At 41.2% G+C, this 27,011-nt stretch overlaps 1 protein-coding gene across 1 annotated transcript in view; it reads left to right on the forward strand.

The window, feature by feature from the left end:
* Positions 1-27,011, forward strand: part of THBS2 (thrombospondin 2) — a 181,694-nt gene that overhangs the window by 102,212 nt on the left and 52,471 nt on the right. The window contains exons 14-15 of the mRNA XM_073627865.1: positions 1,090-1,197; positions 26,349-26,508. Of these exons, the coding sequence (XP_073483966.1) occupies positions 1,090-1,197; positions 26,349-26,508 (268 nt within the window). The remainder of the gene's footprint in view (positions 1-1,089; positions 1,198-26,348; positions 26,509-27,011) is intronic.

Consider the following 27,011-nt stretch of genomic DNA (forward strand, 5'->3'; position numbering starts at 1 on the left):
GAGTCTCTGTGCGGTCAAACCTCTCTGCTAATGATCTGTAAAACACAGAAATTACTGTAAAATACTGCAACAATACCACCCAGCCCCCATCGCTACCAACCACAACTACCCACCCCCCGCGACACAAACACCCCCGGTCCCTGGAAAAATTGGCCACACGATACCTATCCCTGTCACCGAAAAGGTGGGAGACTACTGTTCTACCATGAAACAGGTGCAAAACACCATATAGCTCAGGGATAAGCAATTAGCGGACCTCCAGCTGTTGCAAAACTACAAGTTCCATCATGCCTCTGCCTCTGGGTGTCATGATTGTGGCTGTCAGAGTCTTGCTATGCCTCATGGGACTTGTAGTTCTGCAACAGCTGGAGGTCCGCTAATTGCAAATCCCTGGTATAGCTGAACATTCATTCTCAGTCCAATATTATATCCTTAGTTATAAAGCATTGGTTAGCTTAGGTTTTACTTTCTGAATTTCATAAATATGAAAGATTAAATCCAACAGAAAACTTTTTTTACTAGCATGTATTTAAACAAAGCCTGATCTCCTAATTAGTTAGCCTCCAAAACTGACCATAGACCATCAAAAACAAGGCATGTCTGTGGATGCTACATTTTATTCAAATGAAACACCAGGTAAACAATAAACTTTTAGACATAAAAAAAGGAAAGCCTTCTAAGTGCTCTGCATTTTTGTCTTCCATACATGCCTTCCCACCAGGCAATGTCACAGAACAAAGAAGAAGATGGCCAGCCAAATCTTCATTCTGGCATTACCCTATTTAGCTTCTAGCTATAATGAATGCAAAGACTGCATACAATATTACAGCATTGTATTAGGCTTAACCAGTGCATGCAGTGGGATTGCAGAAAAGAGTAGTGCTAATTTAATAAAAAGGGATGTAGTCCCCCAGGCAGCACCTGCCTTTCCTCTACCCAAATTTAAAGTGTTTAAAAAATATCTATTTCTGGCAACAGTGGAGGCAGATGTGGCTTTGATGGGGTTCAGCTTTAATATACAACATTATCTTAAGCTGTTTATTATAGTCAGCTTCTCGGCATAGTCATTTTTCCTTTCTTCTCTCAAAGGATAATTGTCCACTCCTCCCTAACTCTGGACAAGAAGACTTTGATAAGGATGGTGTGGGCGATGCATGCGACAGAGATGATGACAATGATGGCGTAGATGATGAAAAGGTAAGGGTAAACATTACCATACAAAGTTTCTTTAGCTTTTAAATAAAAATACTTAAAATCACAAATGGAATAAAATATAAATCCATAAATGTACTTATTATGTCCTCGGGAGTCAACTATGTACCACACTTCTGATCTTCTGAACAGCAGCACAGCAAGTGTTTGTAACTAGGCTGGAAATTACTAGTAAAGCTCCCTTAAATAATCTGTGTCCGCTGCGTGTGCTCTAGAGTTGGGTTATCATTGAGAGGAACAGAGGTGTGGTTGGTCTGCAACCTGAACTTGCAATGTCTGCACAGTAAATTGTAAGAGCAATGTGGGAATAAAGAGCCATCTGTGAAATGTTGTCTCATTTGCACTATACTAAGTTATCAGATGCAAACTAAAAAAATTATGGCATTCATAAGGGCAGAATAGTGGCCTAGAGGTTAGCGCTCCTACCTCGCATCACCAGGGTCTGCGGATTGAATCCAAACCAGGATGCTACCTGCATGGAATTTGCATGTTTTCCTTGTGCTTGCATGGGTTTCCTAACACACTCCAAAGACATGCTGGTAGGTTAATTGGCTCCTGTCTAACTTGGCCTTAGTGTGTGCATGTGAGGTAGGGACCTTAGATTGTAAGTTCCTTGAGGACAGGGACTGATGTATATGTAAACCACTGCAAAAATTGTCTGTGCTACCATGTGTAAATACTAATGAAGTTCACTATCAGTTAACATTGCATTACTTGTAGTTTTAAAAACTTGAGATCATATTTCTCATAAATATAGAATGCAGTCCATCTTAAAATAAGGAACCAATTGTTCCAATTATTATTTAAAATGCCCCCAAACTATTTTTACACTATACTTTGTTGATTGATCTAAAATTTGGGATGCATACAGTTACACATTTCAGTCTGATATTCACACTCCTTCAAACCAAGCCATATGACTGGCTTTTGATGATGCAAAGTGATTTTGGTGCTTTAAAGGTAATTCAGTCTTTTATCACATTGTTTTAAAAGTGATTGTAAACCATTTTTTTGTTTAAATAACAAGCATGGTATACTTACCTGCTTTGTGCAATGGTTTTGTACAAAGCAGCGCCGATCCTCCTCTATTCTGGGCCCCTGCCAGGGCTCCTGGCTCCTCCTCTTCTAGGTGTTTTTTTTTTTTTAATCAAAAATACTGAAAGAACTTGCCAGTAAGTACAGCACAGTTGGTGTTTTCTACTTGAACAATTAGTGAATAGGGTGCAAGAAGGTTGACCTCAAAGCTCATGAGGTTATACCACAAAGAAAAGAGAAAATTGAGTCTAACCCTCTCCAAAATGACCCTTACAAATTTCATCTACATGCTTCACTGTCAATAAACAATAATCAGATTTGGATATTTGCGACCAAACAGAATGAGAATTTCTTTCATAAACTTAGGAAGGTTTTCCTTTAGGGCATTTTGAAATTTACAAATAAGGTAAATCTCACCCTGTATCATTTTACCATCATATACAGACCTTATGAATGACCAGAAAAAAACATTTTGAGTAAAAAATGTTTAATGTTCCTATCTTTTTTATTTTAAAATGGATGTTAACTCTTGCCTATAATATCCTGATAAATACTCTTTTGATAGCTTTGTGCCAAACTGTAGGGTAAAACCAACATACATATGGCAGAATGTTATGTGTTGTTACTATTTAGCAATATAGGTAAAAAGTTTTCATAAACCAGACATCAGAATTAAAGCTGAAGTATGGGCAAAAATATTTTTGTTGGCCATTTGCAAAGGAAAAATAAGTTAACCCAAATGATGTGTGCCCCATCTCTAGCTGCTGAAACATTTGTTACATATTTCACATTTGCCACATGCTAATCGGAATCCATCCAATCCAGGTAATGCATTAGGCTCCAATCCAGGTAATGCATTAGGCTTTTTTTTTTGTCCAGCTGTTACATGTATTAAAAGAAAAGGTTCTACAACCTGAAAACTTTTTTTACAGTAAAGTGTTACTAAACCCACAGTGGTAAAATCTGTCTGTATATGCAACATAGCATGCTTGTTATACTCCCTGTGGAACTTAAGGGGTTAACCCTCTGCATTGTGTAAAAAGGCTGTTGTATCCTGTATGCATAGATCCTTCCCTCCTGAACTGTCTATCTGGGGAAAGCCAGCTAACACAGGCAGAGTAGCCGACCTGCACATGCTCAGTTGAGTCTTTTATGCTGTAGAGAATAATTACTTGTTCTCAGAGATAGCCAGGTCACATGATATTGACATCACACATGTAGGCTTGTATACAGTCTGAAGTGGAAATCTCCTCCTACCTGAACTCTCAGCACTGGAGAAACTCTGCAGTTTATCATGTGACCATGGTATACAGAGCAGCCAAAAAGGTATATAGTGGCAATATTTTATTATAAAAAGAAGATTTATAAGCTTTGGTTACTGTTGGGGGGGGGGGGATGGGTAGATAAACTATTTTCATACTACTGGGTTTAGTAACACTTTAAGTTCCCACGTTACTAGCACCTCTAAAATCAGAGTGGGAGTAGGAGTTTAAGCACTGACAGCCAGTTAGAGGCTATTCCATTCATATTCAACCAGGGTTCTGTATAACTCAGGGTTCCTCCAGAGATTGCTAGAGGTTTGTTGAGCATTGAGCAATGTAACAAGATACTACTACCACTGACAACAAATGTAAGGGAGAAAATCCCCCACTGACCCCCATTTCTCACAGAGGACAAGGGGGCTCTCTTTACGTCTAGAGGAAAAGAGATTTAATCTCCAAATACAGAAAGGTTTCTTCACAGTAAGAGCTGTGAAAATGTGGAATAGACTCCCTCCAGAAGTGGTTCTGGCCAGTTCAGTAGATTGCTTTAAAAAAGGCCTGGATTCTTTCCTAGGCGTCCATAATACAACTGGGTACTAACATTTATAGCTAAAGTTTATCCAGGGAATATCCGATTGCCTATCGGGGGATCAGGAAGGAATTTTTTCCCCAGCTGTAGCAAATTGGATCATGCTTTGCTGGGGGGTTTTGCCTTCCTCTGGATCAATTGTGGGTATTTTTTTTGGTTGAACTAGATGGACTTGTGTCTTTTTTCAACCTAACTATTTAACTATGTTATGTAAGTAAAATTAAACAGAGCACCATAATATTGATCACCAATGTATAGGAGGGGCACATTTCCACTAACTTCTAGTGTAAGAGCAACATTTCTCCACTAAGCACCAATGTAAAGGTACACTGCAGTTTTCAATGCCTGCGTGCCTTTTTTTATTATTTATTTAAGTTCATAGTTATTACTGAAATCAGTATTGTTATCTAGTGGAAGAGAGTGTTACAACTGATCTGTGCTGGGTGTCAAATATGCTATGTATGTTGCATTCTTTATTGCTTTATTAATATATCTACAGCTTACTGATCTTCATGCCAGGAGCTCTGGTTATGATTTTTAGCAGGGGTTGGATAGGATTCTTAACCACAAATTATTCAAGGGTTCTTCACTGATAAAGGGTTCAGAAGGCTGGTTTATTGCATTACTCTCTAACATGTCTTCAGACTCTAGGGGCTAGAGGGGAAAGGAGTATAGGCTATTTACAGGACGTAGGAGGACTAAAGGGTGACTTTAAATTATAGTCTAATCAGCAGGCAGGTAACAGGGAATTTATCATTGGGAGTCAATGCAAAGTATGCTAAGTCAGTTTCTAATGTTACCATTTCATCATCAGGACATACACATGAAACACAGAAAGAAGAACTTGTAGTGGTATATGTGAGCAGAGTTTTTTTTATGATTATTCAAACCATCTGTGTCTGACCACACACAGATCCTACTTTTGAATTCCTTGTTACACTATACGAATGACTAAGATGAACCCCATAAGCAGTAAGAATTTTCTCACAAAAGGATTGATTTTTTTTTTTTTTATAAAATAACATTTGACTTTTGAATATGTTTTATGGTAGATTTAGATGCATGGAATAGCACAGCTCTTTAGCTCAATACAGTCTCATATGGTCTGGCAACACTTCTTATATATGATCCCTGAATGCATTAATGGGACTTCCTTTATCCTTTGTTGTTATATGCAATGGCTCTCAGTTGTTTTTGTTCTTGTAATTTCTTGGCATCAACCACACACTTCATAAGGATTTAAATACCATTCAAACCACAAGTTGGAGCATATTACACATGTTATAAGTTTATTATATTTTCTAGTATGGATAATGGTTATGTATACATTGGGAGATTAGGCAGCAGTGGTTAATTATAAAAAAGCGTTGAAGGTAGCAGGGGAGGCCACAGCAGTGTCTGCAAAACTATGTGAGCTGCCAATCTTTGTTTTAAAAGTGGAGTTCACTTTAAAACATTTTTATTTAGTTTTGGATAGAGTGGGGGTTAGAATATTAACTCAGGAAAAACACAGACAGCAAAAATACCTGACAGAAGCTCCAATCTCTCTTTAATTTGGAAAACAAAATAAAGAAAAAAAAATAGACCACTGTCACAGGGAGAGAAGGACAGGCCTCGGGGCTTTAAAGGTGTATTAAAATAAATAAATAAAAATATTAATAACATTTAGGTCCATATATATTTGAACACTGGCACAATTTTAGCTTTTTTCAGGTTTACCAAAACATATTCAAGCTATTTATAAAGGGGGGAAGTATGGGACTTTAAATGAGACATCCTTGGAAGTAGGAGTCTCCTTCCCTATCAATTGCAAATAAAGAGGAGAGGTTTGGGACTTTAAATGAGGCACATGAGTGGAAAACACATGGGATCAAAAACACAGATTTATTAAGAATATACCTGATATAACGCATATACAATAACGAATAATTGGTCGAATAATCATCATAATCAATAGCCCAGTATTGGGTAATAACATGTGTGGATATGAATCATAGAGAAAGTTATACAAACATCTTGGCGACTATATCGCCTCATCAGGAGCAAATGCAAGTAATCTGTAAAGACATTGTACATATGTATGAGGGCGAGTATAATCTATTCATAGCTCCCCCAATGAAGGTTGAAAACAAAACAAAAGGGGAGAAACAAATTGGGGTGCAGAGGAAGGAAATTATCCAACCCCCTACTTACATTTTGGTGCACAGTATGTGCAAGTGGTGCTGTACTGGTGGTGACCATCATGTATCTCTCCCAGGAGCTGTGGGGGCGAGGACCCCCGAGGAAACTGGATGCAGGCACACAACCCCCAACGGGATGGTAATGCCCAAGCTGACACTGCTGGTGATGCCGGGGAATAACCATGAATGTGTCTGAAAAAACAGAGAAGGTGGTCTGGAACGTGAGATTAGGAAATGTAAACAGAGGTGTGGGCTCATGACAATAAGTGCCAAACCAATAAGGTGAATGTGAGTGAAATGACAATGTATTTGCCATGGTACTGGAGATAGATGGAATTAAGATGTGTGATGGGGTGAAGTGTATGGTAAGGGACCACCATTGTAGTGCACCAAAGGGTGAGCAGGGAACGTGCAGCAGAGGAACGTGGTACAATGGAGCCACCATCTCCAACAAAAATCCCAAAAATGAACAAAGTGTACCTGTGCATTGATAAAAATCAATCTCTGGAATGCCAGAAATATGTGGAGGACACAGCCAGCGAACAGCATGGGCGCCCAAACCAAATGGGGAAATATGTAGGCTTCCAATTAAACCCAGGGACACGCCCCCAGCGTGACGCTGGCGTGACCAATAGGGAGGAGGACCCACATCCACAGCGGCGGTTGCCACCAATAATGACGAAGGGTCAACTCCTCCATGAGCACGCCATAAGATGGAAAAGGACGCCGCTGTGATGGCGCTCATGCGGACATCACACAGACAAAGTCATGCGTGGCGCCGATGCGTGGCGCCGATGCGCAGCGGGACAAGCCCATCCACCCACCGCAACTGAACCAATGAGGGGCAGAGGGAGGTCGCCCGAAGCGCATCGCAGCTCCCGGTCATATAGAAACAAGGAGACACCCCTGTTTGCATTTCCTAATATCACGTTCCAGACAACCTTCTCTGTTTTTTCAGACACATCCATGGTCATTCCCTGGCATCACCAGCAGTGTCAGCATGGGCATTACCATCCCGTTGGGGGTTGTGTGCCTGCGTCCGGTTTCTTTGGGGGTCCTCGCCCCCTTAGCTCCCGGGAGAGATACATGATGGTCACAACCAGTACAGCGCCTCTTGCACATACTGTGCACCAACATGTAAGTATGGGGGGTTGGATAACTTCCTTCCTCCGCACGCCAATTTGTTTCTCCCCTTTTGTTTTGTTTTCAACCTTCATTAGGGGAACTATGACTAGATTATACTGGCCCTCATACATACAGTGCCTTGCAAAAGTATTCACCCCCTTGGCTTTTTACCGATTTTGTTACATTATAGCCTTTAGTTCAATGTTTTTTTAATCTGAATTATATGTGATGGATCAGAACACAATAGTCTAAGTTGGTGAAGTAAAATTAGAAAAATATATACATAAAACAATCTTTCAGAAATAAAAAACTGATAATTGACATGTGCGTATGTATTCACCCCCTTTTTTATGAAGCCCGTGAAAAGCTCTGGTGCAACCAATTACCTTCAGAAGTCACATAATTAATGAAATAATGTCCACCTGTGTGCAATTTAAGTGTCAGGAAAGTTCCCACGGTAGACGCAATGTTCGTCGCTCTGGCGCGGTGCGCGTTGGTGCGTGCGTTCCTGTGCATGCTGGTGTGCGCGCTGGTGTGCGCACTGGTATGCGGGCATGCCCGCGCAGCCCTTGGTGCTAATCAGTCTATTTGAACTGTCAGTGCACTCTGGATCGGTGCTGTCTGATCTGCAGCTCCCTGTGACCCTTGCTCCTGTTATCTGTTCTGAACGTTGATCTCCTGACTACCCAGCTTGCTCCTTGGACTATCCTTTGTCTTCTGCCTGCACCTGACCTCAGCCTGCCTTTGACCCTGAATCCGTCTGCTCCTCTGTACCTCGCTGCCTGTCTGTTGCCGACCCTGCCTGTGACCCAACCAGTTTGCTCTGCTCCTGCTCAGCATCATCTGCCTGTGTACCTGTCTGCCTGTCTGCTGTCCAGTCAGTCATTATCTCCTCTGCCTCTGGATCCAGATCCGCCTTTCTTTCAATTACCCGCCAGGCTCTCATACCACTCTGCACTCCCGTGCCTCCTGTTCATACTACCAGGGGCCGTCAGACACGTAAGGGAGACCTTCCTCTGCTCCATTGGGCTCATCAGTCAGGTACATGCAAGTCTGACACTAAGTGTCACATGATCTGTCATTACATATACACACCTTTTTGAAAGGCCCCAGAGGCTGCAACACCTAAGCAAGAGGCACCACTAACCAAACACTGCCATGAAGACCAAGGAACTCTCCAAACAAGTAAGGGACAATGTTGTTGAGAAGTACAAGTTCGGGTTAGGTTATATAAAAATATCCAAATCTTTGATGATCCCTAGGAGCACCATCAAATCTATCATAACCAAATGGAAAGAGCATGGCACAACAGCAAGCCTGCCAAGAGACGGACACACACCAAAACTCATGGACCGGGCAAGAAGGGCATTAATCAGAGAGGCAGCATAGAGACCTAAGGTAACCCTGGAGAAGCTGCAGAGTGCCACAGCAGAGACTGGAGTATCTGTACATAGGACGACAATAAGCAGTACGCTCCATTGAGTTGGGCTTTATAGCAGAGTGGCCAGAAGAAAGCCATTACTTTCAGCAAAAAATAAAATGGCACATTTTGAGTTTGCAAAAAGGCATGTGGGAGACTCCCAAAATGTATGCAGGAAGGTGCTCTGGTCTGATGAGACTAAAATTGAACTTTTTTGGCCATCAAAGAAAACGCTATGTCTGGCGCAAAACCCAACACATCACATCACCCAAAGAACACCATCCCTACAGTGAAACATGGTGGTGGCAGCATCATGTTGTGGGGATGTTTTTCAGTAGTCGGGACTGGGAAACTGGTCAGAGTTGAGAGAAAGATGGATGGTGCTAAATACAGGGATATTCTTGAGCAAAATCTGTACCAATCTGTGTGTGATTTGAGGCTAGGATGGAGGTTCGCCTTCCAGCAGGACAATGACCCCAAACACACAGCTAAAGCAACACTTGAGTGGTTTAAGGGGAAACATGTAAATGTGTTGGAATGGCCTAGTCAAAGCCCAGACCTCAATCCAATAGAACATCTGTGGTTACACTTAAAGATTGCTGTTCACAAGCACAAACCTTGAAGGAGATGGAGCAGTTTTGCAAAGAGGAATGGGCAAAAATCCCAGTGGTAAGATGTGGCAAGCTCATAGAGACTTATCCAAAGCAATTTGGAGCTGTGATAGCCGCAAAAGGTGGCTCTACAAAGTATTGAATAGTTATGAACATTGACTTTTTCTGTTATTTTGTCCTATTTGTTGTTTGCTTCACAATAAAAAAAAAGTTGCGGGCATGTTCTGTAAATTAAATGATGCAAATCCTCAAACAATCCATGTTAATTCCGGGTTGTGAGGCAACAAAACACGAAAAATGCCAAGGGGTTGAATACCTTTGCAAGTCACTGTATGTACAATGCATGTACATTACATGCATTTGTTCCTGATGAGGCGATATAGTCGCTGAAACGCATCGAGCCAACAGGCCATCCTGGATGCATTATGTAATGTTATATTATATATGATGTGATTCGTTCAATTTTAATGTTAACTTATATCTTTATATGGAGCCAACTGGCCAAGATGTTTGTATAACTTTCTCTATGATTCATATCCACACATATTAGTACCCAATACTGGGCTATTGGTTATGACGCTCATTTGATCAATTATTTGTTCTTGTATATGCGTTACATTATGTATATTCTTAATAAACCTGTGTATTTGATCCAATGTGTTTTCCACTCATGTGCCTCATTTAAAGTCCCAAACCTCCCCTCAATATTCAAGCTATATTTCTATAATGGATATGGGCTGAAATGCACACTTTCACACTCTCACTCTCTAGCCATCCCTACTTTTTCAAGGGACCAAAAGTAATTGAATGATTGGATCAAAAGCTGTTTTATGGCCAGATGCGGGCTACTTATTCGTTATTTCTTTATCAATTAAGCAGATAAAAGGTCTGGAGTTGATTCTAAGTGGGGTATTTGCATTTTGAATCTATTGCTGTGAACCTACATCAAGCGTTCAAAAGGGCTGTCCATGCAAGTGAAACAGGACATTGTAAGATTTCAAAAACAAATCCATCAGAGAGATAGCCGCAACATTAGGAGTGGCCAAATCAAGAGTTTGATGCATTTTGAGGAAAAAAGAATGCACTGGTGAACTCAGCAACATAAAAAGACCTGGACATCCATGGAAGACAACAAAGGTGGATGATAGCAGGATTCTCTCTATGTAAAGAAAAACATCCAGACAACATTCAGACAAGGGAAGGAGACTCTCCATAAGGTGGGCGATCATTTTCAAGGTCAACAATCAAGCCAGATTAGGCAAAAAACATCTAAAAAAGCCAGACCAGTTCTGGAAAAGCATTCTTTGGACGGATGAAACTAAGATCAATCTGTACCAGAATGACGGTAAGAAAAAAGTGTGCAGAAGGCTTGGAACAGCTCATGATCCAAAGCACACAACGTCATCTGTAAAACATGGTGGAGGTAGTGTGATGGCATGGGCATGCATGGCTTCCTGTGGCACTGGGTCATTGGTGTTTATTGATGATGTGACAGAAGACAGAAGCAGCCGGGTGAATTCTGCAGTGTTTAGAGATATAATGTTAGCCAGATTCAGCCAATTGCAGCAAAGCTGATTGGACAGCACTTCACAGTACAGATGGACAATGATCCAAAACAAACTGTAAAAGCAACCCAGGAGCTTTTAAAGGAAAATAAGTAGAATATTCGGCAATGGCCGAGTCAATCACCTGTTCTCAACCCAATTGAGCATGCATTTCACTTGCTGAAGGCAAAACTTAAGTCAGAAAGACCCACATAGAACAACTGAAGACAGCTGCAGTTAGAGCCTGGCAAAGCATCAGAAAGGAGGAAACCCAGTCTTTGGTAATGTCCATGGGTTCCAGACTTCAGACAGTCATTGCCAGTAAATGATTCTCGTAAACAAAATTTAAAAATTAACATTTTATTTGTTTTTATGTTCATTTGTCCAATTACATTTAAGCCCTTGAAAATGGGGGGACTGTGTATAACCACTTACCAACCGGCCCATAGCCAAATGACGGCTGCAGGGCGGTTGGATAACTCTGGGAGGACGTACTATGATGTCCTCCCAGAATTCCCCTCTCGCGCGCCCCCTGGGGCGCGCACCCGAACACATCCGTGACCGCCGGGTCCGCATCACGGATCCCGGTAAATGGCCGCTGATTGCGGCCGTTTACCATGTGATCGCGCCGTCAAATGACGGCACGATCGCATGTAAACAGACCGGCGTCATCTGATGACGCCGGTTCCTCTCCTCACCTCCTGTGTACCGATCGGTACACAGTGAGCGGGGAGGGGGATGGATGGATGTCTGCAGCGCTGTGGGCTGTATGTGTAGTGCCCACAGCGCTGCACAGAGACATCCATCCATCCATGCTCAGCCATCCCTACTACTATGCAATGCTGTGCAATACTCTGCAATACCCCCCACAATACTCTGCAATGCTGTGCAATACTCTGCAATGCCCCCACAATACTCTGCAATGCTGTGCAATACTCTGCAATGCCCCCACAATACTCTGCAATGCTGTGCAATACTCTGCAATGCTGTGCAATACCCCCACAATACACTGCAATGCTGTGCAATACTCTGCAATGCCCCCACAATACTCTGCAATGCCCCCACAATACTCTGCAATGCTGTGCAATACTCTGCAATGCCCCCACAATACTCTGCAATGCCCCCACAATACTCTGCAATGCCCCCACAATACTCTGAAATGCCCCCGCCATACTCTGCAATGCCCCCGCCATACTCTGCCATGCCCCCGCCATACTCTGCCATGCCCCCGCCATACTCTGCCATACCCCGCCATACTCCGCAATACCCCGCCATACTCCGCCATACCCCGCCATACTCCGCCATACCCCGCCATACTCCGCAATACCCCGCCATACCCCGCAATACCCCGCCATACTCCGCAATACCCCGCCATACTCCGCAATACCCCGCCATACTCCGCAATACCCCGCCATACTCCGCAATACCCCGCCATACCCTGCCATGCTGAGCCATGCTCAGCTGTACTCGCCCTCTGTATGTGGCCAGGCTGTGGAAGTCTCACACATGTGGTATCGCCGTAATCAGGAGGAGTAGGAGAATCTATTTTGGGGTGTAATTTTTGGTATGTACATGTTATGTGGTAGAAATATTGTATAAATGGACAACTTTGTGTTAAAAAAAAAAAAAAAGCGTTTTAACCACTTCCCGCCTGCCGGCCATCATACAACATCCTTGACTTTGTGCGGGGATATCTGAATGATGGTTGCAGCTACAGGCATCATTCAGATATCAGCTTTTTCAGCCAGCGATTCCCTATGCCATGAGAATGATCATAGCAGCTGTTCCACTGCTTGATCGTTCTTACGGGAGGCGAGAGGGGATGTCCCCCCCTCCCGCGCTTCTACCGACTCACCGCTACGATCGAAGCCAGGATCGTTTTTTTTTTTTTTTATTTCAGGCCTCCCAGCCTAGAGGTGAGATGTGGGGTCTTATTGACCCCATATCTCACTGTAAAGAGGACCTGTCATGCCATATTCCTATTACAAGGATGTTTATATTCCTTGTAATAGGAATAAAAGTGGTAAAAATTTTTTTTTTTGGAAAAAAGCATCAAACTAAAATAAATAAAGTAAAATGAACAATAAAAAAGAAAAAAAAATTTTTAAAGCGCCCCTGTCCCTGTGTGCTCACATGCAGAAGCGAACGCATACGTAAGTCCCGCCCACATATGAAAACGGTGTTCAAACCACACATGTGAGGTATCGCTGCGATCGGTAGAGCGAGAGCAATAATTTTGGCCCTAGACCTCTTCTGTAACTCAAAACATGTAACCAGTAAAAAATTTTAAAGCGTCGCCTATGGGGATTTTTGAGTAGCAAAGTTTGGCGCCATTCCACAAGCGCGTGCAATTTTGAAAGGTGACATGTTGGGTATCTATTTACTCGGCGTAACTTCATCTTTCACATTATGTAAAAACATTAGGCTAACTTTACTGGTTTGGTTTTTGTAAAGCACAAAACATTTTTTTTCCAAAAAAAACGCGTTAAAAAAATTGCTGCGCAAATACCATGTGAGATAAAAAGTTGCAACGACCGCCATTGTATTCTCTAGGGTCTTTGCTAAAAAAACATATATAATGTTTTGGGGTTCTATGTAATTTTCTAGCTAATAAATGATGATTTTTACATGTAGGAGACAAATGTCAGAATTGGCCTGGGTGCTCCAGAACGCCTGAAGGTGCTCCCCTGCATGTTGGGCCTCTGTATGTGGCCACGCTGTGTAAAAGTCTCACACATGTGGTATCGCCATACTCGGGAGTAATAGCAGAATGTGTTTTGGGGTGTAATCTGTGGTATGCATATGCAGTGTGTGAGAAATAACCTGCTAATATGACAATTTTGTGGGAAAAAAAAAAAGTAAAAAAAAACCTTGATTTTGCAAAGAATTGTGGGAAAAAATGACAACTTCAAAAAACTCACCGTGCATCTTTCTAAATACCTTGGAATGTCTTCTTTCCAAAAAGGGGTCATTTGGGGGGTATTTGTACTTTTCTGGCATGTTAGGGTCTCAAGAAATTAGATAGGCCGTCAGTACTTCAGGTGTGATCAATTTTCAGATATTCGCACCATAGCTTTTGGACTCTATAACTTTCACAAAGACCAAATAATATCCACCGATTTGGGTTAATTTTACCAAAGATATGTAGCGGTATAAATTTTGGCCAAAATATATGAAGAAAAATTACTAATTTGCAAAATATTATAACAGAAATGAAGAAAAATGTATTTTTTTACAGATTTTTCGGTCTTTTTTCTTTTACGGCGCAAAAAATAAAGAACCCAGCGGTGATTAAATACCACCAAAAGAAAGCTCCATTTGTGTGAAAAAAAGGACAAAAATTTCATATAGATACAGTGTTGCATGACTGAGTAATTGTCATTCAAAATGCGAGAGCACCAAAAGCTGAAAATTGGTCTGGTTAGGAAGGGGGTTTAAGTGCCCAGTTGTCGAGTGGTTAAAAATGGTTGCAGTTCCTAAACTTGTACTTGATATTTATGTTCAACCCCTTGAATTAATGCTGAAAGTCTGCACTTCAAATTCATTTGGATTGTTTCATTTTAATTTTATTCTGGTGGCATACAGAGCCAACTGTATGAAAATTGTGCATATGTGTCATATAGCTTTGGTAACAAATTACATAAATTCTTGACTGAAGGCCATCTAGAAGTTCCTACACTAGTCCTGTAGGAGCTACTGCTTCTGGTAGCAATGAGAGGGTTAAAATATGAGCAGTAAATACTGATTCTTATCATCAGAAAGAAAATTATATTTTTTTAAAAGATAGCTTTGCTTTATTTGTGGCTAGACTACTCTTTACAGTGTGAATTGTCTTGATGAGGCTGCTGTACTTGAGGTCCATAATCCTTTTTTGTCATCTCTATTCTAATTTTTACCAGAAAAAAATCTGACATCCTGCAGAGCACGGGACAAGGGCAAGACTGGCACACATTCATAAAATTTCCAGTCTGAGGATGGTGGTTTTCGCAGTAGTCCTGTCCAGGATTTTTTATGACTTCTTCCATCTTAAAATATTACAGCTGCATTTAACCTATCCTAGTTTTTTCCATGTTTGTCAGCAGAAAAAACATTTCAGCTAGCTCCAAGTGCCTGCTGGCTTCTAGAGTCTAGACCGATTTTATCATTCTTTTATTACTTTTTTTTACCATAAATTTTACATTTATATATAGTGGCATGGCTATGGCAGCCTTTTACTTCCTCTTACTCCCAATAAATGCAAATGGACCAAGTTAAAGTATATCTAAACTCAAAACTTTTTTTTAATATTAAATATAGTGATGAGGGATTAGAAACTCTGACAGATTTTTTAATTGTTAGTGTCCTCACTAGGAGGATTCACCCTCTCTTTTTGTTTCAGTGGCCACTGCCATTGGGACTCAAAGCGAGGAAAAATAGTACTAAAGGAGAAATCTTTGAACAGGAACATTGGTCCCAAAGACAACTGTCTAAGAATGATTTCCCTACTATATTCAATAAAAAAAAATGTTTTGGCTTTAGATGTGCTTTAAATTCATTAATATTCTGTAATATTACCAGGATTTTATACTAACTGGGAATGTATTGATATGTCACAGAAGTAGTTCATCATTCATTGTTCTTCTGCATTACATGTCAAATTGTTCTAATTATTTTTAAGCACAGCTTTAATTTTTTGTCAATATCTTGATATCCATTTTATATCTATTATATTTGAAATGAATATGTGATTTGTTGGCAATCCGGCACAAGTAAAATAAGCTTCAGAAATTTAGTTGTTAGTTATCACTTTTTTTTCAAAACCATGCATTTTATTTAGAAGGTCCTAAAAAATTGTTCTTCAAGATCAAGAGCAAAAAAAAAAAAAAAATGTGCAAAGATTTGCAAGATTGCTGAGACAACTATATAAATTGATCTGTCTCATTCAACATTTTTGAGATATTTAAGTTTAACATTCACGTTGCTTGCAAGCTCCAACATAAACCTTCTCTTTTCCTGTTTTCTCTCATGTCATGCTCGTATAGCATAAAAAAATTATAAGAATGTCCACCATCATTTAATATAGCATGCCTGAGGTGGCAAACATGAGGCTGTGTGCATATCCACACTGTATTGTTATACAATCATTGTTTATCTCAACTATTCTGTGCTAGTTTTTGAGTAAAGATTATGATTTAAATATCAAGCGGGAGCAAAGTTTAGATTTATAGATCTGTTCAGTGTTTTAGTGTATTTTACCAAATGCAGATTATTTATTAAAGTAGAACTTTTTTTGTAGTTTTGAATGAAGCAGGGAACATTTAGCACTTCTGATACAATTTAATTCTGTCTTTGTTCCATGGGAAGATCAACCCTTATTAATTATAATTTTTGAGGAGACATTTTTAAATGATGATACCTGCTTAAGTGAAAAGTGCTCTTCACCCAAGAGTCTAATCCATGTCTAAGCACTGCTGTTTTCAATCATCTTAAAAATATGTTAAAACGATTTTTAGAATAAATGAGAAAAGACTAGGCTGTTAAAGGTCATCTCACACCCACACAGCTAAGGTTAAAGAGTCTAGGGTGTAAGGTAGATGGTGCATGGCTTAGATGAACTCAGTGGTATAGCAACAAAGTTGCATAGTTAGTGGCCTCTTGGGGCCTAGCACTGTTAGCATCCTTTCCTCTTGAATTGGTAATTGTAATTACAGTGTGTTCATTAGCTAAAAGGGGTGTTCGGAACGTTTCCATACAGTATGAGAAACGTGTATGTGTGTGTTAGAAATGTTTTGCAAGGGTTACATAGTTACATAGTTGGTAAGGTCCAAAAAAAGACACAGGTCCATCAAGTCCAACCTGTGTGTGTGCGCTTTTATGTCAATACTACATTTTATATCCCTGTATGTTGTGGTAGTTTAGGTGCCTATCTAATAGTTTTTTGAAATTATCTATGCTCCCTGGTGAAACCACTGCTTGTGGAAGAGAATTCCACACTCTTACTGCTCTTACCGTAAAGAACCCTTTACGCAGTTTCCAGTTAAATTGCTTTTCCCTTTATTAGCTTTGTTGCCCTTCTTTGTACTCTCTCCATTTCCAGCACATCCTTCCTGAGGACTGGAGCCCAGAACCGGATGGCATACTCCAGGTGCGGCCGGACCAGAGTCTTGTAGAGTGGTAGAATTATCATTTTATCTCTGGAGTTAATTCCCTTTTTAATGCATGCCAGTATTCTATTGGCTTTGCTTGCAGCAGCTTGGCATTGCATGCCTTTGCTGAGCTTGTCATCTACTAGGACCCCCCAGGTCCTTTTCCATCCTAGATTCCCCCAGAGGTTGTCCCCCTAGTGAGTAAATTGCATTCATGTTTTTGCCACCTAAATGCATTATTTTACATTTTTCTACATTAAACCTCGTTTGCCATGGAGTTGCCCACCCCATTAATTTGTTCAGATCTTCTTGCAAGGTTTCCACATCCTGCAGAGAAGCTATTGCCCTGCTTAGCTTAGTATCGTCCGCAAATAATGAGATTGAGCTGTTTATCCAATCCTCCAGGTCATTTATGAATAAATTAAATAGGATTGGTCCCAGGACAGAACCCTGAGGGACCCCACTTTCCAAACTGAATCATTCCGAATACTCCCCATTTATCACTACCCTCTGTACTCGCCCTTGTAGCCAGTTTTCAATCCTGGTACTTACCTTTTGGTCCATGCCAATAGACATTAGCTTGTATAGTAAACGTTTGTGGGGAACTGTATCAAGTGCCTTTGCAAAATCCAGATACACTACGTCTACGGGCCTTCATCTAGATGGTAGCTCACCTCCTCATAGAAGGTTAATAGATTTGTTTAGCACAATTTTCAATGAATCCATGCTGATTACTGCTAATGACACCGTTTTCATTACTAAAATCTTGAATATAGTCCCTTCCAAGAGCTTGCATACTATTGATGTTAGGGTAACTGGTCTATAGTTCCCAGGGATATATCTTGGTCTTTTTTTTAATGATTGGTGTTACATTGGCTTTTCTCCAATCAGCTGGAACCATACCAGTCAGTAGACTGTTCGTAAAAATTAGGAACAATGGTCTGGCAATTACTTGACTGAGTTCCTAAAGGAACCTTGGGTGCAAGCCACCTGGTCCCAGTGACTTATTTATGTTAAGTTTTTCAAGTCTGTTTCTGATTTTATCCTCTGTTAACCATGGGGGTGCTTCCTGTGACGTGTTATGAGGGTAAACATTGCAGTTTTGGTTACTGAAGCCCCCCTGTTTCCCTCGTGAAGACTGAGGAGAAGAATACATTCAAAACCTTTGCCATATCACCATCCTTTGTAACCAAAATCCCTACATCATTCTTTATGGGGCCAATATAATCTGTCCTCCCTTTTTTACTATTTATGTACTTAAAGATTTTCTTGGGATTTTCTCTCCTCCGCTATGTGCCTTTCGTGTTCTATCTTAGCCACCCTGATTACACCTTTACATTTCTTATTGCATTCTTTGTACAGTTGGAATGCTGATAATGATCCCTCAGCCTTGTATTTTTTGAAGGCCTTCTCCTTTGCTTTTATATGAATTTTTACATTGGCGTTAAGCCACCCAGGGCTTTTATTAGCTCTTTTAAATGTATTACCCTTTGGGATGCACTGGCTTATACCATTATTTAATATGCTCCTAAAGCACACCCATTTTTCCTCCGTGTTCTTTGTTCCTACGATTTTATCCCATTTAGTATCTTCTAGCAAGGAGCATAGTTTCTGGAAGTTGGCTCTTTTGAAATTCAGTGTCTTTGTATTCCCCTTGTGTTTCCTATTTGTGTGATTTATGCTGAAACTAATTGACCTGTGATCACTGTTTCCTAAGTTGCCCCATATTTCTACATCCACAATCAAGTCTGTATTGTTAGTAATCAGTAGGTCTAGTAACGCATTGTTTCTTGTTGGTGCATTTACCATCTGACCAATGAAATTGTCCTGTAAGACATTTAGGAAATTGTGAGCCTTAGATGAATGCGCGGTTCCTTCCGCCCAGTCTATGTCTGGATAAATAAAATCCCCCATTATAATGACACTTCCCATCCTTGCTTCCATTCCAGACTGTGATAGGAGGTCCATCTCCCTCTCCTTCCTCATGTTAGGGGGCCCATAGCATACTCCCAGTATTACTTTCTCCTTGTTTTCCTCCCTTTGTAACTCTACCCATAAGGATTCCACCTCTTTTCTTGATCAATTAGTGATGTCTTTCCTCACATTCACCTGTATATCATTTTTGATATGCAGGCATACCCCTCCCACTTTTTTAGCTTCCCTGTCCCTGCAATATAGGGACTAGCCTTGAATGGTTGCCAGACAATCATGAGAGATATTGAACCAGGTCTCTGAAATTCACACAAAATCTAATTCCTCCCCATAAAGTAGCAGCTCTAGTTCTCCCATCTTGTCCGCCAGACTCCTGGCATTAGTGAACATGCCTCGTAGTTTTGTCCATACGCATACTATCTCCTTATTGGGTGTTCTGAGGTTGCAAATAGGACTTGTTACTATACTTACCATGGGTTTGGGTGTTTTAGTCAACCTACCACTAATGCCCACAATACTACCCACTGAAATACGTTCCACACTGACTATCTCTATGTCTGGACCCTCCCCCCCACGCCTACTTTAAAAGCCCCTCTAACTTTTCTCCCATCTTCACTCCCAGCAGATCTGCACCCACCTCATTTAGGAGCAGTCCGCCCCTTCTATAGAGCTGGTAACCAACTGAAAAGTTCTCCAGGAACCCAAAACCCTCCTTTCTACATCAGCTGGTTTACTGCCCTAATCTCCCCCTGCCTTTCTGGTGTGGCTCCAGGTACTGGTAGTAGGGTTTGCTTTTCCAAACAGGATTTGGCATAAACGGGCACATTCAAATGTTGCAATTAAAAAAAAATCCAAGATATTTAACGTTTTCAGTAAAGTCAGCTAATGTTAAATGCATAATAAGAAATTGTAAAGCTACTTTAAAGTTGAACTGGAGCTATCTAGAGAATAATATACATTCAGCTGGATTAGTCTTATTTATGAAAATGCCCTCCTTGCGTTAATTCTTTACCTTGTACTGGCTTTAATTACTTTAAACCATTAGTCTCTGCCAAGATGTCAGACTGCTGTGTGATAATGCAAGCATTGGTTCATAGGAGGACTCAGGGAAAACACATTGTCAATGGTCTGCCTACTCACTAATACCCATGACATGGGTTGTAAATGCAACATTGCTGTGATTGAGAGTTTGGGGCTGTAATGTACTAACTTAAAGGAGCTTCTGCACACAGGGACCACATACAGTAAACTACCTTGCTACCCTTTATGGGATGTCAGCAGGAGAAACTTGCAAGTGATATCAAATACTAGGCCTTAAAACGTACAGGTAATGCATATATTTCACAAAATGGCTGGCCATCATAAATACAAATACAACTTTAGTGGAATGGTTTTTGATACATCTTAAGATAATCTCAAAGCTAAACCATCAAAAAAGGATTGGTGAATTTGGGGCAAGAAGAGTGTAGAGCATGAAGTCTGAGGGCATAGTGTCTGAGATATTGATCTGGAGCAGACTCCCTAAGAAGCTGCTGGATTCTACGGCCCTGCTAGTCCTTCTGATGGTGAACTGACTTACTGCTGTGCTGCTGCAAGACATTCACTGATCCACCAGTGATCAATCAATCAATCACTTTTCGCAAGTTTTATTTGCTCAATGACCAGGGAAGAGGGGGTTAGCAATTACAGGATAAATGCCCAAAATAGTCACAATAGTGGAATAGTATTAATTACGCTTTTTGCTGTGCTTTAAGGCTGGGATTGGCAATGGACTGAGCAAACGTTTCCTGAAGGCGACTCCTTTAACAGCCACCTTCCTATCTTCCAGGCCCAAATCCTTAGAATTTGGTATGTGCAACAGTTTCCTGCCTGGGCAGTGGGCCTGGGAGCAAAGTGCCTCTTCTTCAGATGCCTCCTCTCCAGACAAGGCCCGGGAGGCAAAGGCCACCTTCTTTAACTACATCTACCAGGCAAAGCCTGAGAGGCAAAGGTCCCTTCTGGAATGGCTCCCCAATTGTTTACCTCCTTCCCCAACACACATTACTGGCAATATACTTCCTAAAGATTGGTTGGAGTGAAATAAATATTCATAACCCATAACATTGTATCTTCTCACTCTATCTACTGGACAACGCTCCCCAAAAGCAGGCAGAAGTAAACAATGTCCTAGACTTTGGGTAAATATAACAAATCCAGAGAATAATAATGATGCTCAGGCTGGCTACAGACTAGCTGCAAACACTAAATTTAGACTAGTGGCATGCCAACTTTGGCAGGGCCATTATATCTGATGGCCTTCCATGGGGCAAGCTTTTGGCAAAGTTAAAGTATGCAACTTTTATCTTAATCACACAGTGCATGACACAGGCTGGATATTCATAGACTCTGGGTTATAGAATTCTACCTATAGGTTATTGGACACTGGCAAAGCTTTTGGACTTGCAACCCTCAGGCGTACCTCTATAACCCTACTCAGATCCATGAAACCTCAATTTTTTGCAATTTTCTTGTAGGTGGTGGCCCTTTCTCCCTTATGGAGAAATGTCTATGTCCAAAGCGGAACTACACCCAAAGGGGAAGGTCCGCTTTAAGGCCTCCTCCCCTCTTCCTCTTTGACATTTTGCAATCTTTTTTGGGGGGGGGGCACGGGTACCTGGTTTTGACAGCTACTCACTCCGACTTCTGCTCAGATTGCTTAGGCGATCCAAACAGAAGTTCTCCTTCCCCCCTCCCTCCCCGCAGTCTTCTGGGACACATCACAGGTCCCAGAAGACTGCAGGACCATTCACAATGAGCAGTGTAACTCGTACTTGCGCAGTGAGCACCCGGATGCGAAGCAGCAAGCTGTCACAGCCGGGTGCCCACAGTTAAGATGCTGGTGACCAAAGACGGTCCCTGGTGCCCCTTCCGGTGAGCACAAGGCTGGATCCTGGAACTGATAAGTGTGACTGGAGCTCTTCTTTAAGCAGTTCCTATTTACTTCAAATCCTCTTCGCTGCCTTCTACTGTGACAATAAAATCAGTGCATCCGGATCAGTACAGCTTCAGTAATACCTTGGGAACTGTACCTGGACCCCACACACACAGTCTACTATAATGTTGTTTTGGGTATTGGATCCAGCTTGGGTGCTCACCTCAACAATGCAATGCAGGTCCAGATCTGTGGTTCATTCCTATGGTTCTCAGACCCTGAAGACTTCTCCGGGGTCCCACTGTGACGGGCAAAGCCTGGCCCCATAATGAGATCAGCGACATGAGATAGTATAACAGGTTCACCCTGTTCTTGGATCATTACTGTAGTCTTATACCAAATAAGGATGAGCCGAACAACCCCCTGTTCAGTTAGCACTAGAACATCCGAACAGGCAAAAAATTCGGAAGAACACATGAACACCGTTAAAGTCTATGGGACTTAAATCAAAAGTAAATCATAAATCAAAAGTGCTCATTGTATAGGCTTATATGCAAGTTATTGTCATAAAAAGTGTTTGGGGACCTGGGTCCTGCCCCAGGGGACATGTATCAATGCAAAAAAACATTTTAAAAATGGCCGTTTTTTCGGGAGCAGTGATTTTAATAATGCTTATAGTGAAACATTAAAAATGAAATATTCCTTTAAATATCGTGTCTGGGGGTGTCTATAGTATGCCTGTAAAGTGGCACAGTTTTCCCGTGTTTAGAACAGTACTGCAGCATAATGATATTTCTAAAGGAAAAAAGTCATTTAAACCGATCGCGGCTGTAATGAATTGTCGGGTCTCGGCAGTATAGATAAGACTCATTAAAAAAAAGGGCATGAGGTCCCCCCCCCAGTCCATTACCAGGCCCTGGCAAGCATTAAAAAAATCACTGCTCCCGAAAAAAATGCCGTTTTTAAAATTGTCCCCTGGGGCAGGACCCAGATCCCCAAACACTTTTTATGACGATAACTTGCATATAAGCCTTTAAAATGAGCACTTTTGATTTTTCATGTTAGTGTCCCATAGACTTTAACAGTGTTTCGGTGGCTTTCGAATTTGCCCCGAACACCTCATATTGTTCGGTGTTCGCCGAACATCCGAACAACCAAAGTTCAGCCCGAACCTATGCTCGGGCAGAAATATTCGCCCATCCCTAATACCAAGTATGAGACTTAATAGCTCTACTACTTGTAGTACAATTATTAGTGTCTCCTGAATAGTATTACTTTTTTTACGTCTATCAGGAAACCAGGAATTCTGTTTGAGTTTATTCACTATTAGGTGTTTAAATGTTCAAACTCGGCAGTAAAAATTCCACCATTCTGAGCTTAGTCTCAGGTGGATGACTAGATGTTACATCACACCACAGGTCGCACTTTTAACATTACTTCCACCCAGAGCCCTTATAAGGTACTTAAGCATTTCCTCCTAACATTTTGCCACAAGTACTTGGGAGTCAATGCCTGGGTAGCTGTGTATCCTTCTCTGAGCATGCTTACCCAATTTCCAGGAGAATACCCCCAATATTAGCAATGCCAGAAACCAGGCGCAAGGGAACAATGGGAAAAAACACTCAAGGAAACATTCATTTTGCCATTCTGCAAATTACTCAAACAGCTGTGCATTGTCTTGCTTACCTTGCCCTGGAGCAGGACCTATTTCATTACTGGTCTCTGCATCTGATTTTACCATTATCTCAGGCACCCAAAGATCAGCCTATCTGACCAAGGCAGAGTTCTCTGCAACCTTAATTCAGCCATCCCTCTCTGAGCTCAAAACTGCCAGGCTTCCTCTCCAACCCTACTCTTTGTACCTGAGTCGCAAGTGTAACTACCTCCATTAGAAAAGGTAGACATGGAAAACTTTGAGGAAGACCAGAAGGCGGTGGAGTTCCCACCCCCAAGCTCTCTTATACCTGATGTTATAGCTTCATTCAATATGCCTGCCAATGTAGATATGCTTACCTCTGCTGTGTGCAAATGTATTTGTGTAGTTGCAAAGTGTAAACAGATATTTCCCATTAATGAACAAATAGAATGGGCAATTAATAATGATTGGGTTTCTCCTTGAAAGGTTTTCAGCCCTCTGAGAATCATTGCAGATCTATATCTAGTGGAAAAATAATTCACTAAAAAGTAAACTTTTCCAGTAGTAGACCCTGATGTCTCAGCTCTAAACAAACATCTTTTCGAAGGATGTTATTTAATTTAAATATTGTGAAGACAGAAAATTTTAAATACTCTTTCCTCTTGCAGGACCAGCCCTGCAACCATGTTGTCTTTTCTGTATGTCAAACAGCTAATTGGCAATGAACAAACAACAGAATTCAATCTTTCAGGGCTGAACTTTGGCTAAACACTTAAAACGTAGCCTTCGGCCTTACTTTTTTTTGTGTTGATGCCCTTGAACAAATCATGATCCAAATTTCCAGAATGGCTCTTGCTTCTGTCTGTCCTCATGCGCAGAATCTTATGGCTGAAAGCCTGGTCAGCTGATAGCTGATGTCTAATACTCTGTACACACGGGCGGACTTTTCGGCAACAAAGGTCTGACAGTCTTTCCGACGGACTTTCGGCGCACTTTTGATGGACTTCCGACGGACTTTAGAACGAACGGACTTGCCTACACGTGATCACACCAAAGTCAGACGGATTTGTACGTGATGACATACGACCGAACTAAAATAAGAAAGTTCATAGCCAGTAGCTAATAATTGCCCTAGCGTCGGTTTTTGTCCGTCGGACTAGCATACAGACGAGCTGATTTTTCGATAGGAACTGGGTCCGGCGGAGTTCCGAAGTAAAGATTTGAAACATGTTCCAAATCTAAGGTCCGTCAGATTTTTGACAGAAACAGTTCGCTGAAGGTCCGATGAAGCCCACACATGGTTGGATTGTCTGCCGGCTTTGGTCCGTCGGACCAGTCCAGTCGAAAAGTCTGCTCGTGTGTACAGGGCATTACTCGTATACCTTTTGAAAGAAGATACAGTATCTCTTTCGTGAAGTACTTTACAGTGCATAAAGAATGTCACAAGAGGAAAGGTCCTTCTTTCACAGTGGAAGGCTCCAAAACCCCTCTTTTCAGGGGCTCCTACCTCCTCAAAACACAGAGTGCCCCATTTTCAGGCTTTATCTTTAAAAAACAAACTTCAGCCCTTACTTTTAGCACAAGACTTGGAACACAAAATTTACCAAGTCTACCCCAAAGCCTCCGTCACCATGAATGGGTAACCTCACTCCTAAGAGTTGAACCTATGTGTTCAATTGGTGGTTTCAAAAGGGTACAAAGTAGAGTTTCAATCTCTACCCCCTCATTGTTTTCTTCTCTCAAACCAACCAAACTCTGCCTAAGTACAGTCAAATTTACAGACCGCTTTGGACCATTTCTTATCCCAGAGAACGGTTGTTCCCATCCCTCTGGATGACAGGTTCAACAGATTCCATTCAAATGCTTTCACAGTTCCAAAACCCAGCTGGGGTATTCATGCTATCCTTGACCTAAAATCCCTAAACAAAAAACGTTGTGTTCCCAAGCTCCCAAGGTCAGTTATGGCCACTGTAGGGAAAGGGAAATTCTTAGCACCAGTAGACATTCAAAATACCTATGTCCATATTCCCACTTACCCGTCTCATCAGTGCTTTCTGTGCTTTGCAGTAGCAGACAAACACTTCCAACCACCGTTTGGCCTATCCTCTGCATCCAGAGTATTCACAAAGGTGCTTGCACCCCTAATTGTCCTCCTAAGAACTCAGGGCATCCAGGTTACATGGTACCTAAACAATCTTCTTCTAAAAGATTTGTCTCCCTCACAACTGTCTGCAAACATACAAGTTATGTTTTAATGCTGTTTGTGTCCACATTGTAATAGTTACCATTGTCACCAAGAAAAAAAAGTAAGGGGAAAACTAAAATTTAAATGCTGTCCTCAGAATAGGAGGTAAGGGAAAATATTTCCAATGGGGTCACCTGTTTTGAAGACAGTTGTCTAAGAAGGGAATTCCCCTCACTTTACTCCCCAGGACTTAACTTCCTGTTGTATCTCTGGGACAGGAAGTAAGGGAAGTTTTTTCAATGGTACACAAATCCTTCCTCTCTCTATCGAAAACATAACATGTTTTAGCTAACATATACTTTAAAGTCAAAGCCACTTGTCTTTGAAGTTATTTAACCATTTATTTTAAGTGGTGGGTAGGAGGCAGGCAATTATAGACTAGCAAGAAGGTAAGGAAAAACAGGAAAGGCTTTCACAATAGTACAGCGTAGTTGTACTAAGAATTATTAGTGATATGTGGTTAAATAATTACTTCTCAAGATAAATATAGTTCAATGAAAAAGGTGATATTTATGTTTCAGGATAATTGCCCTCTGCTATTTAACCCACGTCAATTTGACTATGACAAAGATGAAGTTGGAGATCGCTGTGACAACTGCCCTTATGTGCACAATCCTGCCCAGATTGATACTGACAATAACGGAGAAGGAGACGCCTGTGCAGTGGACATTGATGGCGATGGTATGTTCTTAACACTTTTATTTAGGCTGCAGTAATTTTAATAAAGTGTAACAGTTGCAATATATATGTGTTGTGGTCCAAAATTTAAAGTTTTCTAGGCTAAATTAAAATTGTCCTTGTGCCAAGTACCATACCTCCCACAAAGGCATCGGTGCAAATTTACGCAAGTACTATCAAGTAGTGGGTCTTTTTCCTGTCTGTTGTGAACATAAACATAAAGCACTGCATCCCTCAGCCCTGTGCTTTCTTGATATTGGCATAGGATAGGACTTTATTTATTGAATGTAGAATAGCTGCAACAGCACTAGCAACACAACTATTATTCTGGAAAATTAATGGAATAGACAGATCACATACTGGAGTTAAAATCAAACCAGTTGGACACAATTTGGACAAAATATCCACATTTCTTAGTCATAGCTTTCAAACATCTAACGCTGTGCAGTGCTGTACACAAACCCTCCTTTTCAACACAGTGTTAATGATAGAGATCGTCAGCCAAG

This window comes from Aquarana catesbeiana, linkage group LG04 (genome assembly GCF_042186555.1).
Source record: "Aquarana catesbeiana isolate 2022-GZ linkage group LG04, ASM4218655v1, whole genome shotgun sequence".
Lineage (NCBI taxonomy): Eukaryota > Metazoa > Chordata > Amphibia > Anura > Ranidae > Aquarana > Aquarana catesbeiana.